This window comes from Brachyhypopomus gauderio, chromosome 11 (assembly GCF_052324685.1).
Source record: "Brachyhypopomus gauderio isolate BG-103 chromosome 11, BGAUD_0.2, whole genome shotgun sequence".
In the NCBI taxonomy this organism is placed as follows: Eukaryota; Metazoa; Chordata; class Actinopteri; order Gymnotiformes; family Hypopomidae; genus Brachyhypopomus; species Brachyhypopomus gauderio.
The window spans coordinates 7,937,875-7,953,018 of record NC_135221.1 but is presented as its reverse complement, the minus strand read 5'-3'; the positions used below and the strand labels follow the sequence as shown (position 1 = coordinate 7,953,018).

Below are 15,144 nucleotides of genomic sequence, written 5' to 3'. Positions count from 1 at the left end.
ACAGGACTCTCTGCCATTTCAGTGGAGATGGATTGAACGGGCTGCTTGCTGAAGAAAACCTCTGAAAAGTACTTCAGTCACTGCTTTCTTCTGTATTTCAGAAGCATGTTTGGAAGCTGGCCTGAGGGTGTTTAACACAGTGGTTAAGAACATTAGTTTAAGGTGTTCATTTTCTCAAAATTCTTTTTTCCCCCAAAATGAATGAGTGTAATAAATGTACACCAAAACAAACTGTTCCAGTTTAGGATAGAGGATAAATAAATGTGAATGAAATAACTCACATTGCAAAAATGTAGTAGCAGAGAGGGCCAGAGAAGACCTGTAATACTTCCACTTTTCCCTGCCACTGATTTCCACATCAGCAGATTAACGAGCAATTCATTCAGCCATAATTCAATTATGTTCAATGGAGCTTTTCTAAACGTCGTCCATTAAACGCTAATTATTAGTCATGCGTACATTAGCTATCAATATCTGCAAGAAGGGACTATCGAGCGCTTCCTGTGAGCACAGGGTACGCATAAACTGCCTTATCTTTCTCCTCTGGGGAGCCACTAATGGGAAAGGTTTTCGGCACTATCTTGCTAACCTAAACACTTCTCATGTTGACAAAGTTAAAAGCTGTTTATCGACCTCCTTCGCTGACCGTAAGAAACCGTTTGTAACACATGCTTGCCAAATGTTGTATGTCTTGTGAGACTTTGAGAGTGTACAGTGCCTCTATTTATCTTAAACAAAACAAAACAAAAACAAACAAGTGAAATGAACAAACCAAATCAACGTGTGTGGAGCTTTGCAGTGTGTCAGAATTGGGTGTCTTGTGGGTGTGTTTGCTGCATTATGTCTGATTGTGTTTTGTTGGGGCGTAAGAGCAGCAGCTTACATAAGACTGGCTGTGCTGGGTGTTTGACTAATGGAGATGTGAATGGGGTTTTGTTGGTGAGCTGGTCTGTGGGCAGCCTGTTCTGAATGTTATGAAATGGAAAAAAATTGCCCTGGAAGATTCCATAGGAAACAGAAGATAGTGCTTCTGTGGGCTGTGAACCTATCGAAATGCTATGAGCACACTTTGAAGCCATGAAAGATTTTAGCAATAGAAATCAAATTGGCTTGGGTGGTTATATTTGTAGCACAGAAGGATCATGAGAGAGAGAAAGATGAAGAGGCAGACTTAATGGTTCCTCAGCATCCAGACATGTGTGAGAAGAGGTGAGGATAAAAAGCCTCTGGCAAATGAAGGAACCTTGATCCCCTGATGACATTTCCAATCGCGTGAACTTATTATCCCTCTGTTCTCCTTTTTTGATAGATAAAGAAAATGTATTTTTGCAATGTAGCAGGTCAAAAGAAGTTGAGATCTGAGGGCCACACCTCAGTCCGAAATGTCGCCTTTCGTAACAAATGCAGCTGTGATGCAGCTCATTAAGGAAGGAGGTGTGATGACATCACAGTTGTTGATGACTCTGCGGGCTCTGCAGGGCTTGCCGTGTCTCTGCAGCTCCTGCACGGAGACCTGGAGCAGATCCAGAAGGATTACACGCGCCTCTTCACACACAGCGTCTCCATTACCAGGAGGCTTGGCTTCTCTGACATCATCATGCCTGGTGAGATACAGGCTTTATGTCCTTTAAAAGCTTCCCTGCCATCACTGCTCCCTTATTTCTATGTTTTATTTTTTGTAAAATGTAAATGTAATGTTTTATTTTTTGTAAAATGTAAATGTAATGGCATAAGCAGTTGGAAGTAGATCAGAAACTGTAACTGTGATGTTCAGTCTGTTATGTAACAGAAGCACAACTCTCTGCACCAATAGGCAGGCAGAAGTATTGCAGTATTGATTTCTCAGAATACTGTGGCCTGCAGTTTGCTTGTCTTTGTGGAACCAACGCTAAGTTGGTTTATCTGTTCATTAGAGGCTATTAGTTTTCTTGTGAGGCTCTTATATAGCTTTGATGACACACTCTGTGCTTAAAGTTCTTGTTTTCTAGATTTTTTCTATTTTTTTTTCTAAGAGTGTCCTCTGTTGAGGTGCATATGTTAATATGTTGTATCATCTATCTAATGACACATTCATTTGCAATTTACACGTTCATATTGGATTTCACACCTTCTGGTAGTTCACAGGGGATTTGCCCTAGCTCTTGTTGAAAGGTAATTAATGTTCTATAGTGTTTTTAGCACCTGCACTGATCTCTGACTTTTTACGGTCGAAGGTCAAGTTTAGATATGGTGTTAAAGGCACTTTATTGGGTCAGTGTCAAATGAATGTTACAACACATGCGTTTTAACAAACAAATGAATGTTTGTTCACACATTTTGTGCACGTTCAGCTCATTTTGCACATGCTGCTCAGCAGAAAGTTATACTGCATATTTTTTATGTATCTACTTGTTTATATGTAAACATGTAGGCCAATATATGATGGGTTTCTTGATATTGAAACTGAATCATTTGTAATCTTTCAAGCATAGTGTGTCTTAAAAAGGTAGAGAATATAGAGAACATTTCTGTGACCACGCGTAGAGTGTAAGGGTGGAGCAACAGTGTCTCGCTGGTTCTTCTCGCAGGTGAAATGAGGAGTGACGTGTACATTACGCTGGAGAGAGGGGAGTTCGAGAAAGGGGGGAAGAGTGTGGCGAGAAACGTGGAGGTCACTGTTTACCTGCTGGGAGCAGACGGCCAGGTCCTAAAGGTAAAACTAGCTCTGGGACCATCAACGGGAAGGTGTGTGTGTGTGTGTGTGTGTGTGTGTGTTCGTGTGTGTGTTCGTGTGTGTGTTCGTGTGTGTGTTCGTGTGTGTTGTAACCAATCATTAATAATTGTCTCTGCCTGCCTTACTTGGTTTTCGTGTGTGTGTGTGTGTGTGTGTGTGTGTGTGTGTGTGTGTGTGTGTGTGTGTGTGTGTGTGTGTGTGTGTTGTAACCAATCATTAATAATTGTCTCTGCCTGCCTTACTTGGTTTTCTCTTTCTTCTCTTTTCTGTCTCTTTCTGTTTTTCCTTCTCTGTGTGCTTTTCTTCTCTCTCTCTCACACTCTCTCCCCCCTCTCTCTCTGTCTCTCTCTCTCTAAGGGTATGGTGTGTTCGGGTTCAGGGGAGCCTGGCATGGATGAGTTCCATTCATTGGTGCTGTATCACAGTAACAGTCCCCGCTGGTCGGAGATGATCCAGCTGTCCGTTCCTCCGGAGTTGTTCAGGGCTACTCACTTGCGCTTCGAGTTCAGACACTGCTCCAGTAAGACCACACACTCCCCCATCAACACCAAAATGGTGCATTCAGTAGAGTTGTGGTTATTAAGGTCATTGTCAGATTGTGACCTCCTGTGATTCACTGGAATGCACTGAGAATGTTTAATAGGTACATCTGAGTTGTGTCTGAGATTGTTGACTCATTGAAGCACTAAATTGCTTCGCATTGTTACACTATGAATACTTTTGGTTTTAACAGTGACACTCCCAAATGGAATACAGGAATTGCAAACCTACCAAATGAAAACATATTTCTAATTGCACTGTATAGTAAACTGTATATAGCATGGTGCTTTAATAAGTGGAGCAGCATTAGTGGAGCTGTTTTAGAGAAGGAGAACATACGCATCTCATCTCTGGATCTGCTGTTCCAGCGAAGGAGAAAGGAGAGAAGAAGCTGTTTGGTTTCTCGTTTGTCCCCCTGATGCAAGAGGATGGGAGAACTCTACCTGATGGGACTCATGAGCTCATCGTCCATAAGGTTACATCAACAACAATAACAGATGCTGCTTATATAGATGCAGTTTCATATATAATGGCTTAACTGGATGGTGCAATGAAATAAAATAAAAATCAATGCAGCTAAAACAGATTAGAATACAAGGAACAGAAAAGGTACTGTTAAAACAACATATTTCAACAGAATCCAAAGGTAATTAAAATACAGTACTGCATTGTTAAATGTAGCACGTGATTGCACATGTGTATTAACCCTCTTTCCTCGTGCTCTTAGTGTGAAGAGACCGCAAATCTCCAGGACACATCTCGCTACCTCAAACTGGCGTACTCCAAGGCCAGTCTGCAGCCGGGCCAGAACCAGACCATCAAAAACAGCAAAGAGTCCTTCTGGATCCTCTCCCAGCTCTGCTCCACCAAACTTACGCAGAATGGTACCACTCTAGAACCCTAACATCACTGAAACATCAGCCCACAAATAGCATCGGTCCTCCACTGTCCCTCCCTCCCTTGACACGAGCCACCATAGTCCCACGTGACCCTGCACCTCACGTGACCCCTCCTGATGAGTGTTGGTGCCAGTGACCTCTGTGCTGTTAATGGCCCTGTGAGCACGGTGTCGATGAGCGTGGTGCCCCGCGGGGGGCGAGTGCACGCTGGCCTCACACCTGCCTATTTTGACCTTGGAGTGGAGCCCAAGGGTCCCGCTGCAGCCGTGTTCTCATCCGCCAGGCCGCGGTCCACAGTGCAGCACACACAGCACGCCGTCCAGACAAGGCTGGGGATGACCTCACAGTTCAGGGAAACCTTACGACCTCATCAGACATGGTTTTTATTGCCCTGACACTCAGTCCGGGATATTGTATCCAAACGCGGCCCACATCTTTGTAATAACTGAGGAATTGATTAATCTGATTGGCCACTGTGATGTCAGATGAGTCACAGTGAAGACTTTACCGTTTAATCGATATTATGGTAAACTTCAGTCTTGGAAGGTTTTTGCTTTGGAGAGCTAAATGTTCCTCTGGTTTGATACATCTGAGTCTTCATAGCAGCTGGTTCTTGACATGCATGACGTGAGCTTGTATTACACAAAAAACCCCAGCAGTCCATCTGTAGATATGATACTGTAATGCCGTGATTTCTCACCCAGTCCAGAGCAGGCAAGTCAGTATTCTCTTATTCTCTTATGTGGTTTATCAGGAAGACAGAATCATAATGAAAAATCCATATTTTTCTTATTACATTCATGTTTCAGCAATCAGTCTGTCTCAACCTGCAGGTGATATGTTGGATTTGCTAAAATGGAGAGCCCATCCAGACCGGATCATGGAGTGTCTGTCCAAGCTGAAGGACATCGACGGTGCTGAAATAGTTAAGGTAGAAAGTCCGTAAACTACAGAGTCTCACGTTGTGCTCCTACGTTCTCCTCGTGGCTCTGTTGGTACATCTCCGTTTTCTCCTTCGTGATGGAGCCTCCCTGAGTGACGGTCTTCATCATGTTCTTCTTTTGATCTTTGATAGTTTCTTCATGACATGCTGGACACCCTCTTTGCTGTTTTAGACGAGAGCCCACAGCGCTATGGACTGAAGGTGTTCGACTGCCTGGTAAGACATGCACAGCACACCTTGTGGTTTTGCATGGATATTTACCTCTTTGATGAGCGCTGCGTCTCTGATCCCCCTCGTCCACGGTAACGCCGTGCGGGACAGACTTTTAATAACCGCCCTTGCTTCTTCTGCTGCGTTGCCACGGTTACCCGCCAAATGTGGCTACTGACAAAATGCATTCAGTTGCGTTAGCTCACGCTGGGATCTTGTCGTAGCTGAACTGTTTGAACTTTTTCCTTGGTTGCATGATAGCTGCCTTCCTGAAGAACATTCATTTTCTAGCAGGAAATGGCAACTATTCCAGCAGCCACTGCACATGCCAGTTTAGCCACTTTTGAGTCCCAGTGAAGTTAATTTCAAGTTGAGCTCTTAACCCTGTGGCAAGCTCAAACATTTTACAGTATGACATAGTTACAAATATACTTTACATACCGGAGTGGAAAGCCTTCTTGGAATATGGTAGTGTCTTTGCGATACTGGTCTCACAGAAGAACCAATTAACGTCTAGAACTCATTACTGTCGTGCCCCGTTGTACTTTCATACCCGTTTGTACAGACTAGCTGTTAGCCATAAGCTGCTGTGATGCTAAGTCTTCACAGGGAGTCCGATGGAGTGAAGAGCTCTCCTCTGTTCCACAGGTCCACGTTATTAATTTACTGCAGGACAGTAAATTCCAGCACTTCAAGCCTGTCATGGACAACTACATAGAGCACCATTTTGCAGGAGCCCTGTCGTACCGGTGAGTAGCCTGAACCTTCCCAGAGCTACTCGGGGCATATTAGCGACGTGTTTGGTGTTAACATCAACATGAATCATTAGTTGCAACATTTTTGTGTTATTAAGGTCAAGATCAAGTTTTTGGGTTTTGTTCTCGTTTCCCAGTATACGTGGTGCGCTCTGGAACAAGATGTCGTTTCATCTGACCAATGATGCAATAAATAATTAAACAGTGCAGCAGCAAAGGAGACATTTATTTAGGGATATATTTTATTGATTGGTGACTGCAACTGGCCTCCATACCTTAACAGGTTTTATATTTAATGTCATGATGTCATGATTCCACGTTGATGGTTGTACTGACAGGATTTAATGCTCATTTCTTATTATCCGCATCTCTTCCTAAATGAAAATGTCTGGTTAGAAGTGATGGCCAGCAGCTCTGCTGTCTTCTGCTGAGTCTCTCTGTGAGACTCTGAACACACGTTCCTTCTTTGATGTCTCATAACCCGTCTTGCTCTCCTGACAAGACACTGCCCAGTACTTGTGTGTGTGGGCTGTGAAGTGCTGCTGCTGGTGGTGGTGGTGGTGGTGGGTGCTGTTTGTGGAGAGTTATATTCTGGAGAGAGTTTTTTTCCTGTTTGAACTGACTTGACTCTTACCTGAAGCTTACAGCACAATGTCCTTTGATTTTTCCTTCTCTCCTTTTTTCACTTTTGGCTCTCTCTCTCTCTCCCTGAATAACCTCTTCCATCCCTTTTGCGTATGTCCACCTCTCCTTATCCCTGCTGTCTCTCATTCTCTCACCATGTCATCTTCACGTCTCAAGCATTCATCCTTCACTCTGTCTCTCTTCAGCACATTTATTGGCTTGGCTCAAGCTGTGGGTTGGTGTTTGGCTCAAGTTGTGGGTATACCCTATATACCAATAAAATATATTTGTATATACCAATACTCTAATACCAATACTCTAATACCAATACTCTAATACCAATACTCTAATACCAATACTCTAATGAGTTTAACGGAGTGCCCTTTGATGTACTCGTGGACTCACTGTCATTGCGGTCTTGCCTTTGTCTTGGTGTGCAGACCCTGTGGGCTGTGAAGCATGTTCAGGTGAGGCCCCAGGTTCAGGGGTCTCGGGGACCAGGGACCCGCGGGTCTGTTTGGTTCAGCGAGAGGACACGAGCTGAACGTGTTTGCTACATCCATATTTTCACACTCACAGACGTGATGCAGAAATCACATACTTCTCATGTACATTTATCACCACCTTTTTCTGTAACCATGTAAGTGTAAATAATGCCTTTAGATGTAAATAATGCAGGTGATGCCATTAGAGGCTCATTGTTTGTGCTGCTTGGTAATCTGGTGCTCATTGTTATGGCAGAGGTGCTGAATCAGAAGAAAACACATGGATAACATGCTCCCCTTTGCTTGTGAGTTACTAATCTGGATTTAATTACTCTCTAATTACAATTCTGTATTTAATCTTTTGGGATGTTGATGGTGGTATTTGTGCTTCAGGGTCAGCACTAATCCCACGCTGATAGCCACGGTTGACGTCCTTTAACATCACACTCATTCTCCTGGGCACTGTAATGTGGTTGGCTACCCAGAGTGACCTAGTTTCTTAAAATATTAATATTTCATCTGGATTTATTTAGAAAATTCAAAAGGATGCAACAAATTAATATTTATTGGTACTAGACTACATTGTTTTGGATTTCTGAGATTGTTTTGTATTTCTGAGAGGTTTTCTTTGTTTGTTTGTTTTAGTACTGCCTCCTCACATGCACAAACATAGACACATGCCTGTCAGCAGCTAGGCTGTGTATCCAGAAAACACACACACACACACACACACACATTCTGGAAAAGATTCCAGGTGATTATTTCCCAGAGAAGCATTTGAATTGCTTCTTTGATGGTGGTCGAAGTGCCGGGCGAATGCAGCGCTCCTGTGTGTGAGACTCCTGGTGCACCAGCGTGTGAGACTCCTGGTGCACCAGCGTGTGAGACTCCTGGTGCACCAGCGTGCTCTCTTCAGGATGCCACCGCTACCCGCCAGATAACAGCCTACCATGCAGACCTGGGCCACGCTGAAATGTGAGCTGTTTGTGCAGCGTGGGGTCTGTGCTGTAGGACGAGGGAGACGGCCCAACATGAGAGAGATGCACATGTGGGCCATGCTGAAATGTGAGCTGTTTGTGCAGCGTGGGGTCTGTGCTGTAGGACGAGGGAGACGGCCCAACATGAGAGAGATGCACACGTGGGCCACGCTGAAATGTGAGCTGTTTGTGCAGCGTGGGGTCTGTGCTGTAGGACGAGGGAGACGGCCCAACATGAGAGAGATGCACACGTGGGCCACGCTGAAATGTGAGCTGTTTGTGCAGCGTGGGGTCTGTGCTGTAGGACGAGGGAGACGGCCCAACATGAGAGAGATGCACACGTGGGCCACGCTGAAATGTGAGCTGTTTGTGCAGCGTGGGGTCTGTGCTGTAGGACGAGGGAGACAGCCCAACATGAGAGAGATGCACACGTGGGCCACGCTGAAATGTGAGCTGTTTGTGCAGCGTGGGGTCTGTGCTGTAGGACGAGGGAGACGGCCCAACATGAGAGAGATGCACACGTGGGCCACGCTGAAATGTGAGCTGTTTGTGCAGCGTGGGGTCTGTGCTGTAGGACGAGGGAGACGGCCCAACATGAGAGAGATGCACACGTGGGCCACGCTGAAATGTGAGCTGTTTGTGCAGCGTGGGGTCTGAGCTGTAGGACGAGGGAGACGGCCCAACATGAGAGAGATGCACCAGTGGGCCTTCAAATTCCTAACATTTCTGCATCGTTATGAAATGGCGAACCTATTTACATTTTACACAATTATACTACAGGCGATTCCATGTACTGGGTCCAGTCTTTCATGCTGTGTATTAAAGTTTCATGGATGTGCGGTACATAAGGGTGTGGTGCTGATCTGAGTGGCGGTGTGTTTGCGTGTGTGTGTGTTTGTGGGTGTGCAGAGACCTGATCCGGGTCCTGAAGTGGTACGTGGATCGAATCATCGACACCGAACACCAGGAGCAGATCCAGCAAGTTCTGAAGGTACCAAGACATGCACACACAGACTCAGAGTCCAACCTGCCCGCTGCTACTGTGTGATTGTGGCCAGGTAAGAGTAGGAGTACTTGAACAAAGTGAGGAGGTGCTTGGCCAAACGGAATGACCTCTCGCATATCAAAGCATACAGACATGATATAAAAAAACACCACCTACTCTCACGTTCTCCCTCTCTCTCCACTTCTGTCGCTCTCTCATTTTTTCCTCACTCTCTTTTACAGTCGTTCACATTCACACCCGTGCGCACGCCCATACACACACATATGAACACATCTCGGTGCGTTCCGACCCCCCTGCCGGATGCATATCCTGTTCCTGCGCGGAGTGTCGTCTCCTGCTGGCTCTGATCTGCCTCTGTTTAAGATCACGACTCGCCGCGGAGCTACGGAGAGCTGGCGTAGTTCTCTCTCCCGCCGCTCTCCGCCATTTTCCCGCCCTGCGTGTCGCCGCCAGGAAGGTTCCGGATTGTTTGTTTGGCAACTCCTCTCGAGCGCTCGTTCTGGAAGCAGGGAACATGTTCTCCATCTAAAGCAAGTGATAGCTGGACTGGTTCCGTGGTGCACCAGAACCACCAGCGACCCTGTTTGATATGACCCGGGTGTTAATCCACATTATACTGTTGAAGGGTAAAGATCTTGGTTCAGGTTAATGCTTCCTTCTGCCACGCTCTAGTGTCATGCCTGGTTTCTCACACAGTGGACCAGTGTCAGGACCAACCAGTGCAGATGTGGCCTGTGTATTTGACTACGCTACCGTTACGTTATCGTTATTGTTATGTTACCGACATTAGTTGACCCATCCTAACCCAACCCTCACCTAATCCTTATCTTAACCCAAACTTCAAACTCGGGCTTGTTGAAATATGTGTTCTGTAAACACAATGGTAAATAAGTAAATATTTACTAAGCACAGCTATGTTTGTGTGTGTTTGTGTGTGTGTGTGTAGGCAGCGGAGTATCTGTTTAAGTACATTGTGCAGTCACGTCAGCTCTACACAGCTGCGGCTGTTGGACAGGGTGAAGAGGAGTTTCGTTGTTCCATTTCTGAGCTCTTCAAGTCCATCCACCTGTTCCTGTCTCACGAGACCAAGGGCATCAGCCCCGTCACACACACACAGGTCAGACTCAGACGCTCTCACATACACAAACACACAGGTCAGACTCAGACGCTCTCACACGCACACACTCCCATCACAAGGTGAGTAACACACACGGACACCCACGCGTGCTACAAGGGCATCTGTGCTGTGACACACAAGAACTTCACACCTGCCTACACCCCTGGAGAGAGAACGCGCTTCAGCAGCGTTACACACACTCAACAACACACATATTATTGAGTCTCACAGACATACATGCACACATGCACTGAGGTTATTTACAGTCTGTCAGATAGCTTCACACTCTCAGCATGTGCATCACTAGCAGCGTGTGTGTGTGTGTGTGTGTACGTGGGAGAGTGTGTGATCATGTGCATACTGTACATGTCCACAGCATATGATAGGATGGACTGTACATGTTTTGAAAACAATTGTTGTCTGTACACACGTACGCAGTATGAATGTTGACGTTCTCAAACACGTCCACACGCGTATGAGTTCATACGTGTTATGGCAACACGGCGGGAGAGCAGATTTCAATTAACACGCCTGAGGAAACAAAGCGCCTTCGGACAGCAGCACTAATCCGGAGCACATGGAGCCTGTGCAGTCTGAGCCAACCCACAGACACGCAACGCACTTTCATGTGTGTGCGTGTGTGTGTGCGTGTGTGTGTGCGTGTGCGTGTGCGTGTGCGTGTGTGCGTGCATGTGTGCGTGCATGTGTGAGTGCGTGTGTGCATGTGTGTGTGTGTGTGCATGTGTGTGCGTGCATGTGTGCGTGCATGTGTGAGTGCGTGTGTGTGTGCATGTGTGCGTGTGTGTGCGTGCATGTGTGCGTGCATGTGTGCGTGCATGTGTGCGTGCATGTGTGCGTGCGTGTGTGCGTGCGTGTGTGCATGTGCGTGTGTGCATGTGCGTGTGTGCATGTGTGTGTGTGCATGTGTGAGTGCGTGTGTGTGTGAGTGCGTGTGTGTGTGTGTGTATGTGTGTGTGTTTGTGTGTGTGTGCGCGCGAGTTAGAGAGTGAAAGTGAGAGAGAGAGAGACAGACAGAGAGACAGAGAGAGAGAGAGACACAGACAGAGAGAGAGAGAGAGAGAGGATGCCCAGAATGCCTTGGCGTACACCCGTGTCTTGCTGAGCGGGGCACTGTGAATGCTGTATGTGCTGGAGATATGAAGCCTTCCCCCTAAAGCACTGAGCGCGCTGGAGCACAGCTGTGTGTTCCTCACGCTCCGCCTCCCTCTCTCACGCTCCGCCTCCCTCTGACTGCCACTCCTGTCAGCTCCTCTGGGCCCTGAAATCAAGGTTACATTAGCAACGTATGATACATATGCTACTATGTTACATTAGCAACGTATGCTCTTTATTACTGGGGAAAATCTGTGCTCCCAGGCTATGAGTGACTGTTTTCATTTAAATTCATCCACGTTTCATTAATGTTTTTGATTTTTGTTTTAATGTTCACCTTAACTAATAGATATTTATGTTTGTGTGTGTTCCGTCAGGCTGTGTTTCTGAGGTCCTTTCCCATTGTGTGCTCTGAGCTGTTGAAGGTGTTCAGTGTGCAGGAGGTAGCAAACTTAGCGAGGGACACGCTCAACAGCCTGCCTGCACTTCCACACACAGACTGCCCCCTGCAGGCCGTCAAGCTGCAGTGCATGGCCAAGACTGTGGAGAGCCCTCTCTACACAAACCCAGGTACAGGCATCCCAGCAGACACAGTTCCTTCCCCCATAACTGCACTCCAAATGGTCTCGTGTGATCCATGATCTATGATGGATATGAAAATGCTCTCTTGCTTCTATGGTTTGGTTAGTGTAATTAACTACTTCACAGTTGGCACTTTAGCACTAGATTACTAGACAACTAGAACCTGTGTGTGTGTGTGTGTGTGTGTGTGTGTGTGTGTTTGCAGAATCACGGTGTGTACTGTTGCCCGTGGTTCTTCATCTCCTCCACACATACCTTCAGGAACAGAAGGAGCTGGTTCTGTGTGCAAACATTCTCACAGGCATGCTGTCACTGGTCCACAGAGACCCAAACACAGTAAGTGTTCTGTCCATGTATGCACATACGGGGCTCCAAAGGGCCCGTTCAGAAATCAGAACCTGCTCCGGCCCAGAATGCCTTGCGGTCTTCTTGCCGGTGGTGCGGGAAGGAAGATTTTAAAGTACTGAGCATCTCCCTTTACAGGAACAAATGTCAGTATCAGTTTCACTATATCACTTAATTGCAACATTAATTAAAATGTAAAATTACATTTAATTTTCTAAGAATCAGTAATTAAAATCATAATGAACTTTTTAAAGCCTGAGCAGAAACAGTTGTCCCAAGAAACCCAGCGACAGTGTGCACATGATCCTTTGTGTCTGTGTGTGTGTGTGTGTGTGTGTGCACTTGTCTTTCTCCATGTGTGTGCACTTGTCTTTCTCCATGTGTGTGTGTGTGTGTGTGTGTGTGTGTGTGTGTGTGTGTGTGTGTGTGTGTGTGTGTGTGTGTGTGTGTGTGCATAGGAGTGTGTAGTGTCTGAAGAGGTGAATATAATCATGGAGAGCCTGTCTGGGGTCTTGCTGCGGACCATCCTGGAGGTGACCAACCGTCCTCAGCCAACAGCCTCATCCCTGCGTCTGCAGTACCAGGACATCACAGTACGTAAACGGACAAGCTAGCACCAGTGGAATCATGAGGACAGAAAGTCACAATGTCATTGATGTCCTTTGAGTGCCACACACAAAAAAAATCATACAATGTCACTGTTAATAATAATACTGGGGAACAAGCCTGATCCAACTAGGGTTAGTGTGACAGTATTCTTTACAGAAAGCATTTAGAAATGTTTGTGCATTTTGTCTATGTCCATGTGTGTCTGTCTGTGTGTCTGTCTGTGTGTCCATGTGTGTCTGTCTGTGTGTGTGTCTGTCTGTGTGCAGGGTGAATTTGTGGCCTGTTTGCTCACTCTCCTGAGGCAGCTCAGTGATAAGGATTACCAAAAGCTCCTGAGCCGATTTCCCAGTAAGGATGAGCTGGCGGTGAGTCCTCACAATGACCTCTGACCCCATGGCTCTCCTTCAGGGACAATGGTTTGGGGGGATTTATTCCTGCGTGAGTTCTGTGTTGTAGAGGAGCATCACATCTTAGTACCTGCTACCATCACATCACATCTTAGTACCTGCTACCATCACATCACATCTTAGTACCTGCTACCATCACATCACATCTTAGTACCTGCTACCATCACATCACATCTCAGTACCTGCTACCATCACATCTCAGTACCTGCTACCATCACATCACATCTTAGTACCTGCTACCATCACATCACATCTTAGTACCTGCTACCATCACATCACATCTTAGTACCTGCTACCATCACATCACATCTTAGTACCTGCTACCATCACATCACATCTTAGTACCTGCTACCATCACATCACATCTTAGTACCTGCTACCATCACATCACATCTCAGTACCTGCTACCATCACATCTCAGTACCTGCTACCATCACATCACATCTTAGTACCTGCTACCATCACATCACATCTTAGTACCTGCTACCATCACATCACATCTTAGTACCTGCTACCATCACATCACATCTTAGTACCTGCTACCATCACATCACATCTCAGTACCTGCTACCATCACATCTCAGTACCTGCTACCATCACATCACATCTCAGTACCTGCTACCATCACATCACATCTCAGTACCTGCTACTATCACATCACATCTTAGTACCTGCTACCATCACATCACATCTCAGTACCTGCTACCATCACATCACATCTTAGTACCTGCTACCATCACATCACATCTTAGTACCTGCTACCATCACATCACATCACATCTTAGTACCTGCTACCATCACATCTCAGTACCTGCTACCATCACATCACATCTTAGTACCTGCTACCATCACATCACATCTCAGTACCTGCTACCATTACTATAAAAATCTAAAGCTGTCCTTGCTTCTCTTCCAGAACTTTCTCCTGCAGCTTTTCACTGTCTTTAGAATACTTATCCGGCCAGACATGTTTCCTAAAGACTGGACGGTCATGAGACTGGTCACCAACAAGTAAGTTCAGAATGAACCACCTCTGGAATCTATTCCAGTCCTGGAGGGCTGAGGTACAGTTTTGTTCACACTGGTTCACGCTCCAAAACATCTAGCTGGTGAAGGGCTTCAGAACGAGTTGAATGTTAATCAGGTCATTAAACACTAAGCTATGTGATGCTGTGTCTCCGCCCCCAGGAGTGACAGGGGCTGGTCATAAAGAGTGAGCACCCAAATTTGCACTCAGCAGAAATCGACTATTTTTTCAGTGTTTTTCATTTCCCATCTGTTTCCAGTGTCATCATCACCACGGTCCTCTATCTCTCTGACACGCTGCGAAACAACTTCCTTAATGAGAAATTTGACTTCAAGGTATGAGAAAATTGCATTGGTGTGTGTGTGTGCGTGCGTGCGTGCTTCTAGTTCATCTGTATTTGTCACACATTTCTCTCATCATCTCTAGATGCTGTTTGTTTCTTCCTTTTTCCACCTTCTGACTCTGTCACAGACCTCATCTCTGTCACAGACCTCATCTCTGTCACAGACCTCATCTCTGTCACAGACCTCATCACTAACACAGACCTCATCTCTGACACAGACCTCATCTCTAACACAGACCTCATCTCTAACACAGACCTCATCACTGTCACAGACCTCATCTCTAACACAGACCTCATCTCTAACACAAACCTCATCACTGTCACAGACCTCATCTCTAACACAGACCTCATCTCTAACACAGACCTCATCTCTAACACAGACCTCATCTCTGTCACAGACCTCATCTCTGTCACAGACCTCATCTCTAACACGGACCTCATCTCTAACA

At 46.0% G+C, this 15,144-nt stretch overlaps 1 protein-coding gene across 1 annotated transcript in view; it reads left to right on the top strand.

The window, feature by feature from the left end:
• dock4a (dedicator of cytokinesis 4a) overlaps positions 1-15,144 on the top strand; it is a 47,552-nt gene that overhangs the window by 16,608 nt on the left and 15,800 nt on the right. Inside the window, exons 13-28 of the mRNA XM_077021630.1 lie at positions 1,479-1,604; positions 2,568-2,692; positions 3,071-3,233; positions 3,622-3,728; positions 3,981-4,137; positions 4,986-5,083; positions 5,228-5,311; positions 5,954-6,054; positions 9,056-9,137; positions 10,099-10,269; positions 11,760-11,952; positions 12,170-12,300; positions 12,768-12,902; positions 13,185-13,283; positions 14,242-14,336; positions 14,612-14,687. Of these exons, the coding sequence (XP_076877745.1) occupies positions 1,479-1,604; positions 2,568-2,692; positions 3,071-3,233; positions 3,622-3,728; positions 3,981-4,137; positions 4,986-5,083; positions 5,228-5,311; positions 5,954-6,054; positions 9,056-9,137; positions 10,099-10,269; positions 11,760-11,952; positions 12,170-12,300; positions 12,768-12,902; positions 13,185-13,283; positions 14,242-14,336; positions 14,612-14,687 (1,943 nt within the window). The remainder of the gene's footprint in view (positions 1-1,478; positions 1,605-2,567; positions 2,693-3,070; positions 3,234-3,621; positions 3,729-3,980; positions 4,138-4,985; positions 5,084-5,227; positions 5,312-5,953; positions 6,055-9,055; positions 9,138-10,098; positions 10,270-11,759; positions 11,953-12,169; positions 12,301-12,767; positions 12,903-13,184; positions 13,284-14,241; positions 14,337-14,611; positions 14,688-15,144) is intronic.